Below are 18,743 nucleotides of genomic sequence, written 5' to 3' on the forward strand. Positions count from 1 at the left end.
AGTAACCTGAATGTATGAAAGATAGATGCCTACATGTGTATTCCATTTTCCAACTTTTCTCCAGAGCATTCATTCTTCAGTTTCTTTCCCATAACAGCTACTCTGTGAAATGGATTGAATTTTTAAAATGTTTTCTAGAGAAAAATGTAAATAATTTTCAATGAGTTGGGAGTCTAAGTATAAGGCCGTTTGTTAGCTCAAATGTTCAAATGCTCATATGTAATGTATTACATATCAATTGTTTTTAGGATTTCATTCTAGGTTATAATTATTTGATAATAATAATATATAAATGATAAGAAAGTTGAAGTGTCTTGTGCAAAAAAACAGAGTTGGACAGCACTTCCTTTTAAAACAAATGTAGCTTTTAGCAACAGTAAGAATCTTTTTTAACATTGAGCTTATAGTGACATCTGCTGGAAGATTTTAATTTAGTAATAAAATGACAAAATTGCTGTACATGATGAATCATTGCATTTAGACAACCAATATTTATTAATATAATTATATTTTATTTCATAATATATCTGAATTCATATACCATACTAAAGCTAAAGAAGACAATCCAGATTACAGCTCAATAGCTCACTTTCCTATTCACACTGAATCACAAGCCAGCCAAACACATTTCACTACAGCATATTGTGTGAACTCAAGCTAACTGTGTGCTAGTATGTTGTTCAGTGTGTCATACCAGCTCAGAAAATTCATTGAATTAGGAAAACCATGGGTAAATATGTCTGGAAAATCAGGAACTATATTTTTAGGATGCTAAGATGTGATTGGCAAACTTTAACAGCTTTTCAGTACTTACTGCTGATGTTCTATGGCAATATTTTTCCCAATTTCATCCCGTGATTTGACCCTACAATGTAATGCTATTTTGAAAAAGCCCTGATTGAACTGTTTAAATCAATATGGTATTTCTCCTCTTACATTAAAATTTCCAGGCTGGTCCTTCCAAATTATAATAAATTATGCTTATTAGCTCTCTAGTCTTTAGCATATTACTTGTTGTTTGGTGTAAGTTTGTAAGCTATTGTTATAAGGGAACAGCATTTGAAAAATAGTCCTGCTTGAACTAGAAAACTCTATTTCTGAACTTAGGAACCTCCAACTTTCAGCAATTTAGCAGAATTTGTGGTAGGGGAGAGAACTGGGAATGGCTGGTGGCTCTTTCCAAATTCTGTAATTAAGACAGCAGTCTGACTCACATCTGCTGAATGTGAAGGCTCTCTGTTTTCCAGTTAAGGGCATCCTGGATTGAGCTCCTGAGAAGCAGAAGGAAGTGAGGCCAAGGTTATTTCTGTATCTGATCAATTTCAGTGTCTGGGAGAGGAAATTGCTCCACTGCCTTCTCCAGAAGGGGCATAGAGTGGCGGTGTGAAACAGAAAAGAAGGGGGCAGAAGTCACCAAGAAGCTTCCCCGCTGGTTAATCTAAGGAAAGAATTTCTTTTAGGCACTTCTGCCCTCGATTGATCCCTCTTGATGGATCCGGTGGAAAAGCCAATTTTCTCTTTCTAACAAACCCTTTAAAGTCTGAGGCGCTGCCATTCTTTCTTTCAGCGCTGAGGTTCAAGAAGGAAAGACGTTCTCGGAATGACACAAATCGCTTCTTTAACCAGCTTCCCCGATGCAACCGAAATTGTTAGAGGACAGCGGACCTCTGTCAGACTTATCCAGCGCTGCCCGGAAGTTTTGGACTACCGATACCATTGGCCAGGCCTTGTCTGAAAGCAAAGGGGTGGTAGCTCAGCACACTGGGAGGGCATCGGGTTAGTGAAGGCCGCTTTGTCGTTTTCTTTTTTTCTTCCGACAAACACTCTTGTTTATTCCTCTATTAATTTTCCCAGAGGGAGACTTAAGCAGGAAACTGCGTCGTTCCCTCTCCCGCCCATCTTCAGGATTGTTTTCCTCCTCTGTGTTGTAGCAGATGTTTATTGCTTCACATGTCAACTAACCCAGCTGGCATTTATACACTTACATGCCTGCGGGGTGTTTCCACCAGCCGAAGTGATTCACGGGACCAGGGATGGAGGGTGGAGGGGGGGGGGGGAAGAGAGCAAGCCAACCGCCGGTTCAATTGAGTGACTTTTCGGGAACTGTCCGAGGTTCTGAACCTCGGAAAGGCAGCAAGTGACGATTCCTCCGTAAAGGGCGATCTATCAAAGCCTTCAGTTCGCCACGTTTTTAGCCAGCCTTTTAGCTTTCGGGCAGCAAAAATACGGAATACAGGAAAGGACTCGAGAAGTTTGGTAATTGGAAAAAAACGGGGGAGGGGTTTTGAGCGGGAAGAACTGGGGGAATAAATCAATCGTGAGTGTGCAAGTGATAGTGCCAACCGAGGTGAGCAAGGCAAAGATTTCCACGTGGCTCCGGAGATCGAAGGGATAGCTGTAAGTACTTCAAGCAGCATCATAGAACGGGTTGCTGAAACCTGTCGGAATGGCATTCACCCCTCTGCTCTTGACGTGCCCTTGTACGCTGGGGCAACACGCTTAAGGATGAATCTGAATTTTCCAGTTAGGAATGCAAAGGCTGGTCAGTCCTAGGTTCAGATGTCACAGGTCTTGGTGAGACTCAGAAAGAGACCCATTGGACGCGAGGAGCCACGCGGGAAGAAAGAACAGCATGTTCAGTCAGAAGGTCTCTCTTCTTTAGAGAGCTGAGGAAAGTAGGGACGGTAGTTTTGTCATGTTGACGTTTGCGATTGCTCTGGTTTTCTTAGCAAACTTGAAGGGGATAAGGTGGGAGAGGGGAGTTTAGTAGGCGGCATTGCCAACTTCAAGAGGACGTTAATCTGGGGAGGGGGGAAATGCCAGACAAGGTCCGCATCAAAAAGTTTCAAGTGATTCAGTCGGAACGGAGAAGAAGCGAACATTAGGGGTGGGGAGTGGGGGTGACACCTGTATTTGCACGTAAGAAATATCCGAAGAAGGTTGCTGGGTGGATGAGAACGTGTTGCGCTTGTTCTTGTCTTCCAAACAAAACAAAACAAAACCCTGCTGCAATAGATTCGGTCTAGCCAACATCCAATCAGGGAAGAGTCCGCGTGCTTTAGCCCTGTAAGAAATCTTGCTTTCAAAACTAAGAGCAGTCTTGATGTCTGCTCGTCTGTGAGCTCTGTTTCCGATGAATCTCAATATCATTCATTTTCCATTGATGGAAATTACAGCAATCTTTTTTTTTAAATAGGGAACATATCCTATTTTTAAAGAGGCAAAAAAAAAGTAAACGACACGCCTTCAGTCAGTCGAATCTTTCACAGCGTAACGCCAGAGGGCGCAATTGCGAACTAGCAAGAAGAGCAGGAAGGACGCTACAAGTACCAGTAATTCAGTGTTTTTCTATTGCCGACCAAAAAGCCTAAAATAATTTTTAAACTAACTTCAACGAAGTATAATAAAATAGAACAATAAATTATTTTTTTCATGTAGATAGGATGAGCCCATCAACATATGTATAACTTCGTCAAAATGAAAAGAAGTATAAATGAACATGACAACTAGAGGGACCCTCATAAAAATAATAAATCCCCAAATTTAGGACCTACCCTCCACTTGAAGAGATGGAGCCTTTCTTTAACAAAATCACCAGACTTCCTCTCCATTTCTCAGTTTTGCAAACATTATGGCTGTTGTGGGCAAAGACATTAGGAAAGAGAGGTTCTGTGTTATGGATAAGTGATAGTAATGTCTGGATGAAATTACAGTTCAGAAAGATTCTTTTTAAATATCTCATAAAGACTTAGAAGGTTTTAGACTGTTTATAGTAACTGAATTGTGCTGTTGCTATTTTAATGTTCTACATAGCTATCTAGGGGAGAAGGATTATTTGGGTTTGGGAAAATTAGTGTTTGGGGGAAATTATTTTCTAAGCTCCTTTGAAGATGATCCTTTAGATCTCAACAGGCAGAAAAAAAGTGATTTTTTTAAAATAAAAACTCTCAGAAATACTTAAACTTAGACCAGTGTGTACTTTAAAAAGTCAACATATAGTTGCATATAATACATAAACACATTTGTGGCTAGATTAGCTATTGTTTTTTATCTCATGTTTTTTTATTGTTCTATCCATGTATTAAATACAAAGAAAAATAAAAATAAGAATTGTGTACATAATAATGTGAAATTACAGCTTCCAATTCTTTACCAGGTGTTGGCCTTTGTACATAACAAGTTCTTCCTGAGAACCTACAGTGTTATAACACATCAGTCTAATATGTGCAGATCCAAGCAGGATGGCATTTTGTAACTGACAGATGGAAATTTTGTTAATGCTCAGATTTCTAAGGAAGGGCTGTCCATTGGGATCATAATGGCCAGTTTGTGACATTGTTTTATTATTATTGTAGTTGGTTGTCCAGTCAGCTACATTTTAGACTGATGGTGTTTAAGTGGCTCAGATTTTGCCCAACCTATTGGAGTCCTAATTGTACAAAGGAATCTCCTGGGATAACCAGACTATTGTTTTTATTAGATAATCTTAAAGGGGAGCTGTTGCAAGAATGTAAACTGTTCCAAGTAACATGATTTTGTCAATGCTGATGGTGTTTAAGTTGTGTCTCAGAGATTTTGGAATTGTGCCCAAGGAGTCTATTACTATTGGCATTGTCTTTGCTTACTTTGCAACAGTTGTTCTACTTCTTTTTGCAAGTCTTTATATATATAAAGACTTTTCTCCAGTTCTTTCTGTTCTCTTCTGCTGTCTCCAGGTATTGTAAAGTTTACTATTCAGACTTTCTTTGTCTTTCTTACCAATAGCACACAAGGCACAATGAAATAAAAATACTTCCCATTCTCTACTCACATCATCTGTCACATAATTGAGTTAGGCTATATTGACAAAAAGTCATGAATCTGAAAATACCTTTTCTGACTAACAAATTTTATTAAAAGGCATAAACTATGCTTTTAAATAAAATGTGTTAGTTGGAAAAACTGCCACCGGACTCCTCCTGATACCCTGTCACCAGAAACTTGAAAAAAGGTTAAAGCTGCATATTGATTTCCTCCTGCCTTTTAATATCAAGATCTCCTTCTTTGTTATATATTAAATTCAAAGCAAAGAATCTTGAGACTCAATCATTTGATCAGTCAATATTGGGGAACCTAAGCAACAAAAAAGATAAAAATAAAACATGGTATGTTGATTTTGTTTTGGACATTATCTTGTAATTTATTATGCACATCATAAATTGTCAAATGGACATTGCAGACAGCTATATTTTGTTCCACAGTGAAAATATTGCAACTTACTAGGAATGAATGTATAAATGAACATGACAATTAGATGGTAAGAATTCTAAAGTTAATATACATTATTTCAGCCAAAGTGGATATCCCATTTTTGAGTTTCTGATGCATGTTATTATATTTCTTATTGCTGTTTGGCCAAGTAAAAGACATCGCCTTTGCTGTTAGGTGCTACCAGATATATATGGCTCCTGGTGCTGTAGAATAGAAGGATGCTGTGTAGCTATTTCTGTTTTCCTCTCCTTAATGTTTTTCTCTTAGTCAGAAAACACAAAGTTACAAGTGACAGAAATTGTTATCTGTTTACTTCTACAAAAAAGCCAGGGCATTAACATGATACCTCCTTTTTCAATACATTTCAAGGATGTGAAAAGACATGGCAGGAGGAAGGAAGCATTCTAAAACAGAAAAACCAGTAACGTGGATCCTTAAAGCATTCAATAGGTTTTGTATTTCTGGAATGAAGTATAGTATTTTGAACCTGTCTTTCCTAAATAGGAATGCAAGATCAGTTTTGGTATAATTTAGGAACAAAAGTAAGCTGGAATAAAGCAGTATGTAACAATATACCATCTGCTTTATTATAGCTTTCATTAGTTATGCCATCCAAAGAACTTTTGAAAATAATGACTAGGTTAATCTTCTTGTCAATCCTGAAAATATGCTTTTCAGATTCAACAAGGCCTGTTTCTGCCTCATTCACAGGATTTTTTTTTTTGCTGAACAACAAAGCAGCTGTCAGGGACACGAGGAAGCCTATAGTGTTCCATTTGTTAAGACATAGATCTGTTTGCATTTCAAACAGCAATTAGAAAAACCATTGGTTGCCATTGCTGCATGGCAGCTATCAGCAACCCAGCATATAGCTTTTTCTTGCATGTTTAATCTATTTCCTAATATTCTATTCTGCAGCTCATGGGATCAGAGCAGGTGGAAATGCGCAAAAGGCAGACCTCTGCATCTCAGGACATACCAAGCTCTCTACTTGCCCAGTCTGGGGTAGAGACTCAAGGCTCCAATCCCTGCTGCTTTTGCTGGTGCTGCTGGTGCAGTTGCTCCTGGTATGTCTTTAAAATATATTCAATCCAGCCAGAGGAAAGATGACAGCTAGTTTCCATAGGAACATAGACCTATGTCCCTTGGGTAATCAGATAAGCAGGAAAGGAAGATACCTAGAGTAAGCTAGGCAACAGCTGTGTGGCGATGAAAACAAAATCATGCTGTTTGCGGAGTTGCACAAAAATGCAAGATTGATGCTATTCATACATTATATGTTTCCTATTTAATTTCCCAAACAGGATAATTTCATTGACAAATACATTCTAATTCTATAAAGTTGGAAGTGGTTTAAATGGCCAAATGGACCAATAATCTGATGCAGGGTTAAATCAGATTATTCATAAAATGTGGATTGCACTGCTTAGTCTATGCTATTTTGAGTTCTTGAATGGAAAGAGGAATATAAATCTGGCAAATAATAGTATTTCAAAAACCCAATACAAATAATTGCACTCAAAACAAAAGCGAATAAGGAAGAGCAGAGGTGATATTCAGCAGGTTCTGGCCAGTTCTAGAGAACCGGTAGTGGAAATTTTGAGTAGTTTGGAGAACCAGCAAATACCACTTCTGACTGGAGATTTTACAGTATCCTTCCCATGCCATGCTCACCAAGCCATGCCCATAGAACCGGTAGTAAAAAAAAATTAATCCCACCCACTGAGGAAGAGGTAATATCTAATGATGTTTATGTTAACAGATAACAGATAATCAGAGTTGGAAGGGACCTTATAGGTCATCTAGTCCAACCCCCCCACCCAAGCAGGAGACCCTACACCATTTCTGACAAACAGCAGTCCAATCTATGTTGTCATTTACCATTCCAAAATGCATTCACTGGTTAGTTAGAGAACATATGTCGATCCCCACAAAAGAGGTTAACTCCCACCTCAAATCTTGGGGGAAGTCTTCCATTAAATTGTTTACTATTTATTAAATTTATATGAGCCCATCTCACAGTTGAAGTGACCCAAAATATATATTCTACAATTAATCTAGCCTGCTTTCTAGACATACCTATTGAGACAACCTGTCTCATTACTGCCTCTCCAGATCCATCTCTTAAGACTGTCTTGGTTTTTTTAAAACTTGGCCAACCACTCCAATAATTGCTCCCAAGCCTATTATCTGCCCTGCTCTTGGTGCTTTCTTATTTTCTCTTTTTTTCTCCATAACAGTCCCTCCTTGACTGGTGGAATAGCTTTTCAATTTAGGTATTTATTGATTTATTGATTTTTGTGGCGCTTTAAATTCTTGAGGAAATGTTTCTACATTTTTTTAAATTCCATTAGCCTGTATTTGTGGATGGAATCCAGATATCTCAGAATGATATATCCACCAGGTTACAACATTTGAAGTAAGCTTCATAATAAGTAAGGTTATATTATAGGAAAACAACCTTTATCCAACCATTAAGTGTATAAATACCATTAGATTGTCAGTTGCAACAGGACTGAATTTCCTAATTAAATTATATTTTTAAAGAAAAAAAGAGAAAGTAATCTCTGAATGGATTGATAGTGAAAGTCATGTCCAGCATCATATGCTGTTTTCTTGACTTAAATGACATTACAACTTTGAAAAACTAAAACATATTAAAGGTAAAGGTTTCCCTTTCCAGTCATGTCCGGCTCTGGAACATGGTGCTCATCTCTGAGCCAGCGTTCTCTAAAGATTTTCCATGGCCATGTGGCCAGCATGGCTATGTACCATAGATGCATGGAATACCTTCCCACTGAAGTGGTACCTATTAATCTACTCACATTTGCATGCTTTTGAACTGCTGGATGGGCAGGAGCTGAGACAGGAACAGCAGCTCACCATGTTGTGCGGTACTCAGATCTTGAACCCAAGCTGTTGTTGTGGCCCATCAGCTACCAGCAGAGCTAGCTGCAGAGTCAGACAAGGAGGAGGTTGAGGGAGAGCCTGGACCAGCTTTGGAGCCTTTGAAAGGTTCTGATAAGGAAACAGCATCAGAGACAGAGGCAGAGGTCAGGGCCTTCCATCCTTCTCCAGGTGGAGAGGTAGCTGTCTTTGGGGGCAAGGAACAGGTGGGGAACAGGTGGGCCCCATCCCAGATGTGCGTATGCACAGAGAAGAAAGGAGAGCAAAGGAAAACAATAAGCCGGCTCTCAAGGAAAAGCAAACGGGGACACTAGCCAGCCCCTCCTATCTAGGAAATAAACAGTAGGGGTTTGGGAGTGGCTGGTTGTCACCGACAACTGTTCACTTTTAAGATACAGCAAGCAATTTGGATTTCTTGGCTTTCTTCTTTCTCTGTTGGGACTAATTAGGCTTGGTTTTTGTTTATCCATGTGAATAAAAGATTGTTCCTACCCTGTTTGAAAAGGTTTGTTCTTACTCATCAATAAGCAGCTCATCATTACTTGCTAAGGCTGGGTCAGCTTTCCAGCTGACAGCTGTCAGTTTTCCAGACGACAAGCTCAGCATCTTTAACTGCTGAGCCATCACACCCCTAAAGATTATTACCCCCATCAAAATCAGATTTCCGCCCATTTTTAAAAAGTAAAATAGTCCAATGGGAGATTTTTGACATTACAACTCCTTTTATCCTAAACCTAGAGAATAAGGAGTCAGAGACTGCAAAACAAAAAAAAATATTGTAGAGAAAAGGAAATTAAGGCTATAAAGATACTGTGTATTTACATGACCTGGTATTGCAAAATAGACAGCCAAGACTGTAATTGGGTAACACCACAGAGTATATCCCACTGAAAATTTATCCAATTCTAAATCAAATTTCTTTCAATGCAAGGTAGAGCAAAAGCTTTTCTGTAGATTTACATGAGTTCAAACTAGGAAGCATATGAAGCAGTCTGATAGAATTATAAAAAGGGACCTTCTTGACATAAGAACAAATAAAATAAGGGAATGCATATAAATGACATTGAGTGGTTGGACATCTGAACCTTAATGTGCTAATTTGTTTTCAGATAAATCTCTCAGTGTAATATGTTGCCATTCTTGCCCTCTTTCATACTGCAGATTTTCTAGAAGAAATCACATTTGCTAAAAATATTATTTTCTCTCCTGTCCCATATTTTTCAACTAAAGCACAGATAGCCAATATATTATATGAACCAATATTTTTCTAAGAGATTACAAATTATCATTTGTAATGCCTTATCATTCAACACATGAAGTTTAGAAGGAATTGCACAGTATCTTAGTGGAATTCTTATAGTGGGAGAATTAGATTGCAACCTGCATTTACTGATAAATTTAGAATCTCAACAAATTGTTTATTTCAGTTTCACCAACCTCTTGTTTTATTACAGTGTTACTGTTAGGAATCAAGATGAAAGTTCAACGGCAGCAGCACATGAAATTGGATCAGAAATGATTCCATACTGTCAACAAGGGTAAGGATTAATTGGTAAAGTCATTTTATTGCCTTTAAAGCACTGGTATTTCTTAGATAGCATGATCATATATACTGGGAGTGATGGAAGCTGTAGTTCTATGTATTTAGACGATATCACACTGGATAAAGTTATTACCATTCTCATACCAGTTTAGTATATCTTGGTTACCATGAGATCACTGTCATGTAATACATTGACCTACAAACAATCTAGTTAAAATGTGCTATGAAAATATATGAAAAATTAATGCAATAATTTGTTTTTCCATTTTAACACTTTACTTTATGAAAACATGAAAAAACACCAGACTCTGTAGCTTTTGTTCCTTAATACTGCAGCTACGGGATAACATATAAGAAAGAACATGAAAGTACTGGTTATACTGAGTAAATATATTGTACATAATTGTCCTGGTCAATTCAGTAATATATTACAATAAGATAACAGATAGAAAAAATACTGTCAGAGTATTTTATTGACAGAGTATTAATAACATAATAAGGTACCATTCACCATCTTTGTGCATTTTTTAACTAAATTGCTTCAAATTTCAGATCTATCAGTGCATTAAAACCTCCTAATTTCTGCATTTTCCTCCCACACCGTGGTAACAGTATTTATTATTTTTCATTCATTTATTTCATTTATAGCTCAACACCTTCTTTGGACGAAGCAAGTGCTTGGAGGCATTCCTTTGACAAACTGATGGCAACACCTTCAGGTCGAAATGCTTTCAGAGACTTCCTTCGGTCAGAATACAGTGAAGAAAACATGCTTTTCTGGCTGGCCTGTGAGGACTTAAAACAGGAATCCAACAAGAATGTAATTGAAGAAAAAGTCAGACGAATATATGAAGATTATGTTTCTATTCTTTCTCCAAGAGAGGTTTGTTAGATTTTGTAATACCCTTGATTTTACATTAGTCAACCAAAGATATACAATGAACCGTTCCAAGCTGTTCTTATTCAAATGGTGTATTTTAAAACTTAAGACTGTTACAAGATTAAGATTTTTAAAGGTTGATCATTTTAAAGTGATTTATTTTATAACATTTAAACATTTATTTTCGTGAGGTGTTTTGAAGGAGTGATCTATTTGGGCTAAAAACTGCAATACTAAAATGTTAAAAAACGTAGAATATATTTGTTCTAATAATCTAATTGAAAAGATTAGTTATCTTTAAGCATACCACTGAGGATGATAGGGATAAGTACATAAGTAGGGGGACAGTTATAAAATTTAGGGAAGTTATAAAACATAAACTTATCTTTCTAGAAGACTGACATGGCTCAATCTCATAGGATAAGGTTTCAAAAGATTTAATTTTGCATTCTTTCCCCATTGTTAATGAAGTCCAGCTATATAGCAAACTGATATATACATAGATATATTAAATATTTGTTGTGTAATATTTCATTAATCAATTACTTTTTAAATTCATACAATAGATTTTTAACATACAATTCTTTTCCTTCATTTTTAAAAAGTTTTTAAAAACAAGTGAAAGCTCTTTGAGTGTAATATTTGATTTGTGATGGAAAATTGTTTTAATTCCTGATGGAGTTCCACACTGAGTGCTGAAACAGGAGCAAGAAACATGCGCCCCTGTCACCTGGTCTTCCGGCTTCTAACGTGCATGTGCTTGCAAAGACCAGCTGGCCAGCGGGTTTCTAACACTCATGCATGTGCCGGTCAGCTGTCTTTGCATGTGCATGGCGCTGACCAGCTGGTCTGCACATGCACATGCTTGTTAAGAAACCAGAAGAACAGGTGGCCAATCCGTTTCTAACATGCGTGTGCATGCCGGCCAGCTGGTCTTCGCATGCGCACACATTAAGAAACCAGAAGATCAGGTGGCTGGCACATAGGCGCGTGCCAGGAGCTGCTCTTTCAGTTTCCAGCACTCTAGCATGCGCAAAGATCAGCTGGCTGGCATGCATGTGCGCCAGAACCCAGAAGAGCAACGGGTGATGGCTGGCGTGCCTGGAGAAATGGCTCTGCGTGCCACTTCTGGCATGCGTGCCATAGGTTCGCCATCATGGCCTTAGTAGAATGGATTCCAAAACATCCAGATCTGTTTTAAATTCATACTGGATATCTTTCAAATGCTAAGCATTTGAAGAAAACCTTTTGTTTGTCTTTCTTCAAGGAAAAACAAAAGCTGTGGATTTTAAATTAAAGACTGAAAAGAAAGTAGAGCATTGTCAAATGTTTTAGTGGTATTAGAATGTCCTCCAGTTATTAAAAATTGTTCAGACCCATTGTGAAACTATCAATTTGTTCCCATTGTTAGCAACAGAATTGAGGAAGGATATTACTGAACTTTTTAATAAATTCATTTATTAACAGGTCAGTCTGGACTCCAGAGCAAGAGGAATTATTAACCGGAACATAATGGAACCATCGATACATACTTTTGATGAAGCACAATTCCAAGTTTATATGTTGATGCTCAGAGATTCCTACCCTCGGTTTGTGAACTCTGCTATTTACAAAGACTTAGTTATATCACATTTTCAAAAATCTGCTGAATCGTAGAATTTAAACAAATTTATTTTGTATCTAACTACCTACCTACACAAATAAAACGTTGGCCTACAATCCATTAATATGGAATTTAGAATCAACAAGCTGATTGCATAACAGTAATTCAGTAAGAAATGTATCTTAATACAATGTTCCAAAGTTTACAAATTCTAAAATTTCACATTATTTCCTGAATTTTAAGTAGATCTACCTAAATTATATGTTCTGATGGAAGATATATAGAAAAAAATGTTAATAGCAGGAACATGCACTGTAGTAAAATTCTGAAATGCATACACAGCTTTAATAACAGTTCTACGATCTATCTGGAGTGCTTCACTATCCAGGCATCCTATCAGTGAGAGACTAGAAACGTGGGGTCAGCACTCTTTCCAGTATTTTTCTTATTTTAAAAATGAATTATTATATTTTTTCCCCTGCATCAGGGATATGGCAAAGGATAAGGGAACTACTTGATCAAATAGATGTCAGTTCTTTCCATTCTTCTCATTGTATAACCCATACTATGCCACTGATATTTTGAATATTAAAACAATTCATATCAGAGCTGTTGCAAAGTTGTAACGAAAAATCTCATACTGAACTTTATCCTCCAGAGCCTTAGAAATGAAAGAAAGTGGAGTTAAATTCTGTGGCAACAAAAGGATTATGTAAATTTCACTGAGTAAAGCAATATTCACTATATTTTGATTAAATCTACAAAAGAAATTTTTTAAAATGTTTAAAAAACAATCACCTGTAAAGCAAAATATATGTTATGATAGAAAAATATGTGCAGGTTCCCGGAATCGCCCCCATTCCATTTATATTAATATAAAAATATATGCAAAACTTCCTCAATAACTGTTGCTTATTGGGTATGGAATATCCTCTAGCACGGGGGACCGGCCTGGGGTTGGAAACGCCTGGTCGTCCAACGCTGAAAAAAGCTGGGGTGGGGCCCGGGTGGCCCCAAAGAAAGTGGAGCTCTAGCAAATAGCAATAAATAAAAGATTAATGCCTTCTCTTTTCAGAAATAGATTTAATTATGGATTCTCTGTGGATGTTTTTTATGGCCACAAGAAGCAAAAAAACCTCCTGAATTGGGAGCTTTATCATAAGGCAGCAGGTTTGACTTGGATTAAAGAATGGGTTAACTTAAACAATAAAAGGATATTAGGCCTGGAGGGCCATGACTTACAAAGAGGATGGCATGCCTTCTTATGGGAAAAGGAAATTAAGAAACAAACCTATTTCCATAGACACTTCATAGGAGATTCCCTGATACAAATCTGGAATAAAATTAGGAAGAGACATTACATGAAAATTCCGATATGGTTATCTACAATGGAAGCCATGATACATCCCAATAATTTGGATATAGGTAAAATGGCAAAATATAAAGAAGTTTTAGACAATCAGGGGAAGTTAAAATCAAATCAGGAATTCAAAGAACAAGGAATATTCATAGACTGGTGGCCGTACCTCCAACTGCAAAATAGATATAAAAAAGATGTAGAAGACTATGGAATTTATACAGAATTGCAACAATTAGACAAAATTCTAACAGGCCCTGAGGAGAAATGTATAACCAAACTGTATAAATACTTATCAGAAGTTGATTTGGAAGGAAAAATAGTGAAAGGTTGTATGATAGCATGGGCCAAAAATATAGGACATAATATAGATCTAGCAGATTGGGAAAAAATTTGGAACTGGAATTATAAATTAACAAGATCATAGGCCTATAAAGAAAATATCTATAAGATATTCTACCGATGGCACATACTCCCAATGAGATTAGGAAAAATGTATCCCAACATGAACCTGGCATGCTGAAAGTGTAAAAAAGCACAAGGCACTTTCTACCACATGTGGTGGTCCTGCCCCAAAGCTCAAAGATTAGGCACTGGTTACAAGAAATAGTAAAAGAACAAATAGAATTTGAACCTGAGCTATTCATGTTAGGAATATTTAAAAAGAAACACAAGAAAAAGATTAAATATATTTTAATCTGTGGCAAGAATAACATATGTACAATGTTGGAAACACAACAACATCCCTTCTGAGGAATTGGTAATTCAAAAAAATCTTGGACTGTGCCGAAATGGATAGACTCACTCTAAAATTAAAAGATAAAGAAGAGTCGGAATATCATGAAATTTGGGGTATGTGGTATAATTGGCTGGAAAATAGGAAACAAAGTTAAGATAAGAAAACTATAGATAAATGTATATAATCGTATAATATCGTATATTAATGTAAATATCTACAAAAGATGGATATGTATAATAATGCTACAGTGCTGTAATGTCATGATCAATTTTGTTTTTTAAAATGTAAAAGAACAATAAAATTTAATAAAAGCAAAAAAAACCTGATTGTATTAAATAAACAAATCCATTAAGATAAAATAGAGTAGATTGACATGTTACTTTTCTTCTTTTCCAGCCTATAATCAGTATTCCCATTTGGGGACTGCAAAACAAAAACACTGTTAGGCTTCTCTCCATTGGGACAAAATATCTCATATATATACTAATTTACTTTTCTGTTCAATGCACCAAGCTGAAGATGTGTTTTATTTTTCCATGTTAACCCCCCCTTTTTTTTAAAAAAAAAGAAAATTTATTAAAAGAAAACCACAAAGTGCCAAGGGAGAAGATACAGAACAAAGCTGATATTTCAACTGTGATCATAAGTTCCATTACCTTAGTATGTAAATAAAACCAACTGTAACTGTATGACTCAAGAAAACATGTTCCATAGTATTGCTGAGTTGCATAGAAGAAAGTATCTCTGTATATAATTTTAGCTGTCATTCTCCCTCCCTATTACCATTTGGATGACTGACAAAATGCTATCAAATCCATATTAATTTCTAGTGACATGAATAGATTATTTCCAGGCACTATTACATACGCATCACAGGAGATAAAAATAAGTGTATAGTTTTCTTCAAAATATATTGCAATTGAGAAAGATAATATTTCATAAATATTAAAGGCATAAGAGAGGAAATTGATTTAAAAGCTCAGAAAAAGGTGTAATTTTTAATATATAAAATTATAATATTGTGTTATGATATATACTCAGAGGTATGACTCAGTATAGTGGATCTTGTTCACAGATAATCACACAGAAAACTGCAATTAATTGAAAGAATATATTGCCTGTACAACATTTGTTTGTAACTAAATAAAACATATAAAGACAGTACTCTATGCTGTCATTGCACAATCTTTTTTCCCTAGGGAAGATTAAAATAGAGTCAGTGTCACAGTTTTAGTGAGAATATTATTATTTCATCAGAAATCATCACAATATGGACTAGCAACACACATGGATATGGAATTAAAGTTATATTACTGAACTGTTGAATGTAAAAGATAACTGCAGCAGTTACCTTAAAGGGCGAAAAAAGTAAATGAAATGGAAGGGCTAGGTCAGAAGGACCTTATAATCAAATAAGTTTGAAACTCTTCTAACTAAATTAAAAGTATAACAAAAAGAAAAATCTCTAATTTACATATCGCAAAGATAATAGTTCCAGAATTAAATACAGGATCTGAAACTGTACTCACTATTTGGCAGCTTTACCCATTTTGTTCAAAAAGTGAATGTTGTAATGAAAAGCAGAACAATTGTAATGCTGAGCATTTAAGCATATTCCTATCATTTCCACTCAATATTGTTTCAAAATAAAAATGAACCTCTAACGAACATTAACCAGATTTCAACCACCAATATGATCCAGTGTTAGAGAAGCATTTTCAACATCAAGTTCCTAGTTGTAAGGAATAACATCTCTAACTGCTGTTGTGAACTTAATATATATGGAATAATTATGTAAAAGTAAATTCATTCATTTAGCGTTAAAGTATTGACACATAGGCCAAATCCCTGTATAGGGATTTTCAGTTTGTCCTGAAATGAACTCAGGCTAAGTGTGTCATTTCTGAGCATGTCAACAAATTTAAGTGTCCTTGACACATAGCATTTGTAAGATCCAGATTTACCATCACAAAAAATAAAATTTATTGTCACCAAATGAATATACCACAGGGCTTGAGAGGTGAAAACTATCATTATTTCAAGTTGGTTTTTTTAAAGTGATCCTTACTTTGCAAAAAAACATACTACTTGGAACTGCCTATATATTCAGATGGTACCTTAACAGTCCTTGGTTAGGACTTGAACTGTTACAAGTTTTTACCAATCCCAGACTGTGAATCGAATTGAAGATTGACAACAATAATAATAATCGAAAATAAGATGAAGATCTTATGGGACTTTCAAATATAGACGGATCTTCATTTGGAACACAACACATCAGATATCAGAGTTGTCGAAAATCACAAAATACAATTTATTGATATCACTGTACCAGGAGATGCTGGAGTCGAACAAAAAGTACTGGGAAAAATCAAGAAATATCGTGACCTGGCCATTGAAACTACACAATTATGGATGAAACATGTAACAGTGATACCCATCATCGGGGCACTTGGTACCATGTCCAAGAATTTTGCAAAATATACTGCTCAAAAAAATAAAGGGAACACTTAAACAATACAATGTAACTCCAAGTCAATCACACTTCTGTGAAATCAAACTGTCCACTTTGGTAACAACACTGATTGAAAATCAATTTCACATGCTGTTGTGCAAATGGAATAGACAACAGGTGGAAAGCATAGGCAGTTAGCAAGACATCCCCAATAAAGGAGTGGTTCTGCAGGTGGTGACCACAGACCACTTCTCAGTTCCTATGCTTTCTGGCTGATGGTTTGGTCACCTAATGCAAGACAATGCTAGATCTCATGTGGCTGGAGTGTATCAGCAGTTCTTGCAAGACGAAGGCATTGATGCTATGGACTGGCCTGCCTGTTCCCCAGACCTGAATTCAATTGAGCACATCTGGGACATCATGTCTCACTCCATCCACCAATGCCACGTTGCACCAGATGTCCAGGAGTTGGGGGATGCTTTAGTCCAGGTGTGGGAGGAGATCCCTCAGGAGACCATCCGCCACCTCATCCAGGAGCATGCCCAGGCGTTGGAGGGAGGTCATACAGGCATATGAAGGCCACACATACTACTGAGCCTCATTTTGACTTGTTTTAAGGACATTACATCAAAGTTGGATCAGCCTATAGTGTTTTTCTCCACTTTAATTTTGAGTGTAATTCCAAATCCAGACCTCCATGGGTTGCTACATTTGATTTCCATTGATAATTTTTGTATGATTTTGTTGTCAGCACATTCAACTATGTAATGAACAAAGTATTTAATAAGAATATTTCATTCATTCAGATCTGGGATGTCTTATTTTTGTGTTCCCTTTATTTTTTTGAGCAGTGTACATTAAGAAGTTGCAACTTCCTGCTTTAGCACCAGTGGAGCTGCAAAAGACTGCGCTACTCAGAATAATATACATTTTAAGATACTTGGTTGATATCTAGGATGCTGGCAGCATCCCATATCCAGTCAATATTTGTGATACATTTTTAAATTCAGTTGATTTGAGTTTTATGTTTAATGAATATAATTTTATAATAATAATAGAAAAAAGAAAGACAAGATATTACAATTACTGGTGAATTGTCAGTAGGCAGTCAAAGTCTGGCTAATTTTGCAGACAGTATAACAAAATTTAGCTACAAAGAAACTATATTGTACTGATCTGATAACAATTGTATGTAAAAAAAGGGAGGGGGTGTTTCCTGGGTATTTTATCATCAGGGGCACAGTCTGAGCTTATACTGAATTATTTTGTTAGGTCTCCAAAACTGCTATGGCAGGAGTCTGCAACCTGTGGCTCTGGAGCCACCTGTGGCTCTTTCGGCCCTCTGCTGCGGCACCCTGTCAGCTGATCCCACCACTGGCTGGCCCTTCCCTGCTTGGCCTGAGAAGTAAGGGGGCTGGCGGGGGACAGAGACTCGCTCCGTATTCCAGAGCAGGAGGTGACTGGGTGGGACCAAGTGACATTGAGTTGGCTATACCCACCCAGTCACACTGGTTGTTAAATTATTGGCTCCTGGTGTTTTCTTTTCTGTGGGAAATGGGTCCAAATGGCTCTTTGAGTGTTTAAGGTTGCACACTCCTGAGCTATGGGAAGTGCATTGCAGCATGCTAAAATTAGTGCCCTTCAGAATCTGGAGACAATTATATGATGTAAGTATCTTGCTGGTTTAAAAAGAGAAGTTTGATTGCTCAAAAAATACATTATTAGGAAAAGCAGTCTGATTTTGTTGGGCTTCCAAGTCTTTGATATGTTGTTTAAATCAGCTATCCCCAACCTTTTGAGCACCAGGAACCAGTTTCATGCAAACAGGTTTTCCATAGACTGGAGGGGGTGTGGTTTCGCGTGCTGCCTGCATCCTGCAGATGGAGTTTTGCTTGTTTGTGCAGTCCAGTTTCTGAAATGCTGCGGATAAGCTTGGTCCATGGACCAAGGGTTGGGGATCCCTGGGTTAAATGCAGTAAGTGCACACTTGCACCCATTAAGAGCACTTC

The 18,743-nt window shown here is 36.9% G+C and overlaps 2 protein-coding genes across 4 annotated transcripts in view; one reads left to right on the plus strand and one right to left on the minus strand.

Moving 5' to 3' along the window:
• The window catches only part of ATP6V1H (ATPase H+ transporting V1 subunit H), a 39,039-nt gene extending 32,773 nt beyond the window's left edge, over positions 1–6,266 (minus strand). The window contains exon 1 of one of the 2 annotated variants that reach the window (XM_087961712.1): positions 6,246–6,266. The gene's annotated coding sequence lies outside the window, so the exon portion shown is untranslated. Of the gene's footprint in view, positions 1–1,530; positions 1,618–6,245 lie in introns of those variants that run through there. The other variant, XM_087961713.1, reaches the window with a different exon arrangement.
• Positions 1,823–12,259, plus strand: RGS20 (regulator of G protein signaling 20). Of its 2 annotated transcripts, none has more exons than XM_087961714.1 (5): positions 1,823–2,397; positions 6,169–6,317; positions 9,612–9,695; positions 10,349–10,583; positions 12,048–12,259. In XM_087961714.1, the coding sequence occupies exons 2-5, from the start codon at positions 6,172–6,174 to the stop codon at positions 12,234–12,236; spliced, it is 654 nt and encodes a 217-aa protein (XP_087817840.1). In that variant the 5' UTR covers positions 1,823–2,397; positions 6,169–6,171; the 3' UTR covers positions 12,237–12,259. The 2 variants fall into 2 exon arrangements, with proteins under 2 accessions (XP_087817840.1, XP_087817841.1); XM_087961715.1 differs by having other exon boundaries at positions 2,104–2,256.
• The last annotated feature ends 6,484 nt before the right edge of the window (positions 12,260–18,743 follow it).

Source organism: Notechis scutatus, chromosome 3, assembly GCF_049901735.1.
Source record: "Notechis scutatus isolate UNSWTSFEM ecotype Mainland chromosome 3, rNotScu1.2, whole genome shotgun sequence".
Classification (NCBI taxonomy): Eukaryota; Metazoa; Chordata; class Lepidosauria; order Squamata; family Elapidae; genus Notechis; species Notechis scutatus.

Excerpts from the sequence above, each read along its gene's own strand:
- RGS20 (XM_087961714.1), top strand. The coding sequence starts at position 6,172 with ATGGGATCAGAGCAGGTGGAAATGCGCAAAAGGCAGACCTCTGCATCT. Across the intron at positions 6,318-9,611 it reads TGCTGGTGCAGTTGCTCCTG|TGTTACTGTTAGGAATCAAG; the intron begins GTATGTCTTTAA and ends GTTTTATTACAG. Across the intron at positions 9,696-10,348 it reads ATTCCATACTGTCAACAAGG|CTCAACACCTTCTTTGGACG; the intron begins GTAAGGATTAAT and ends TTTCATTTATAG.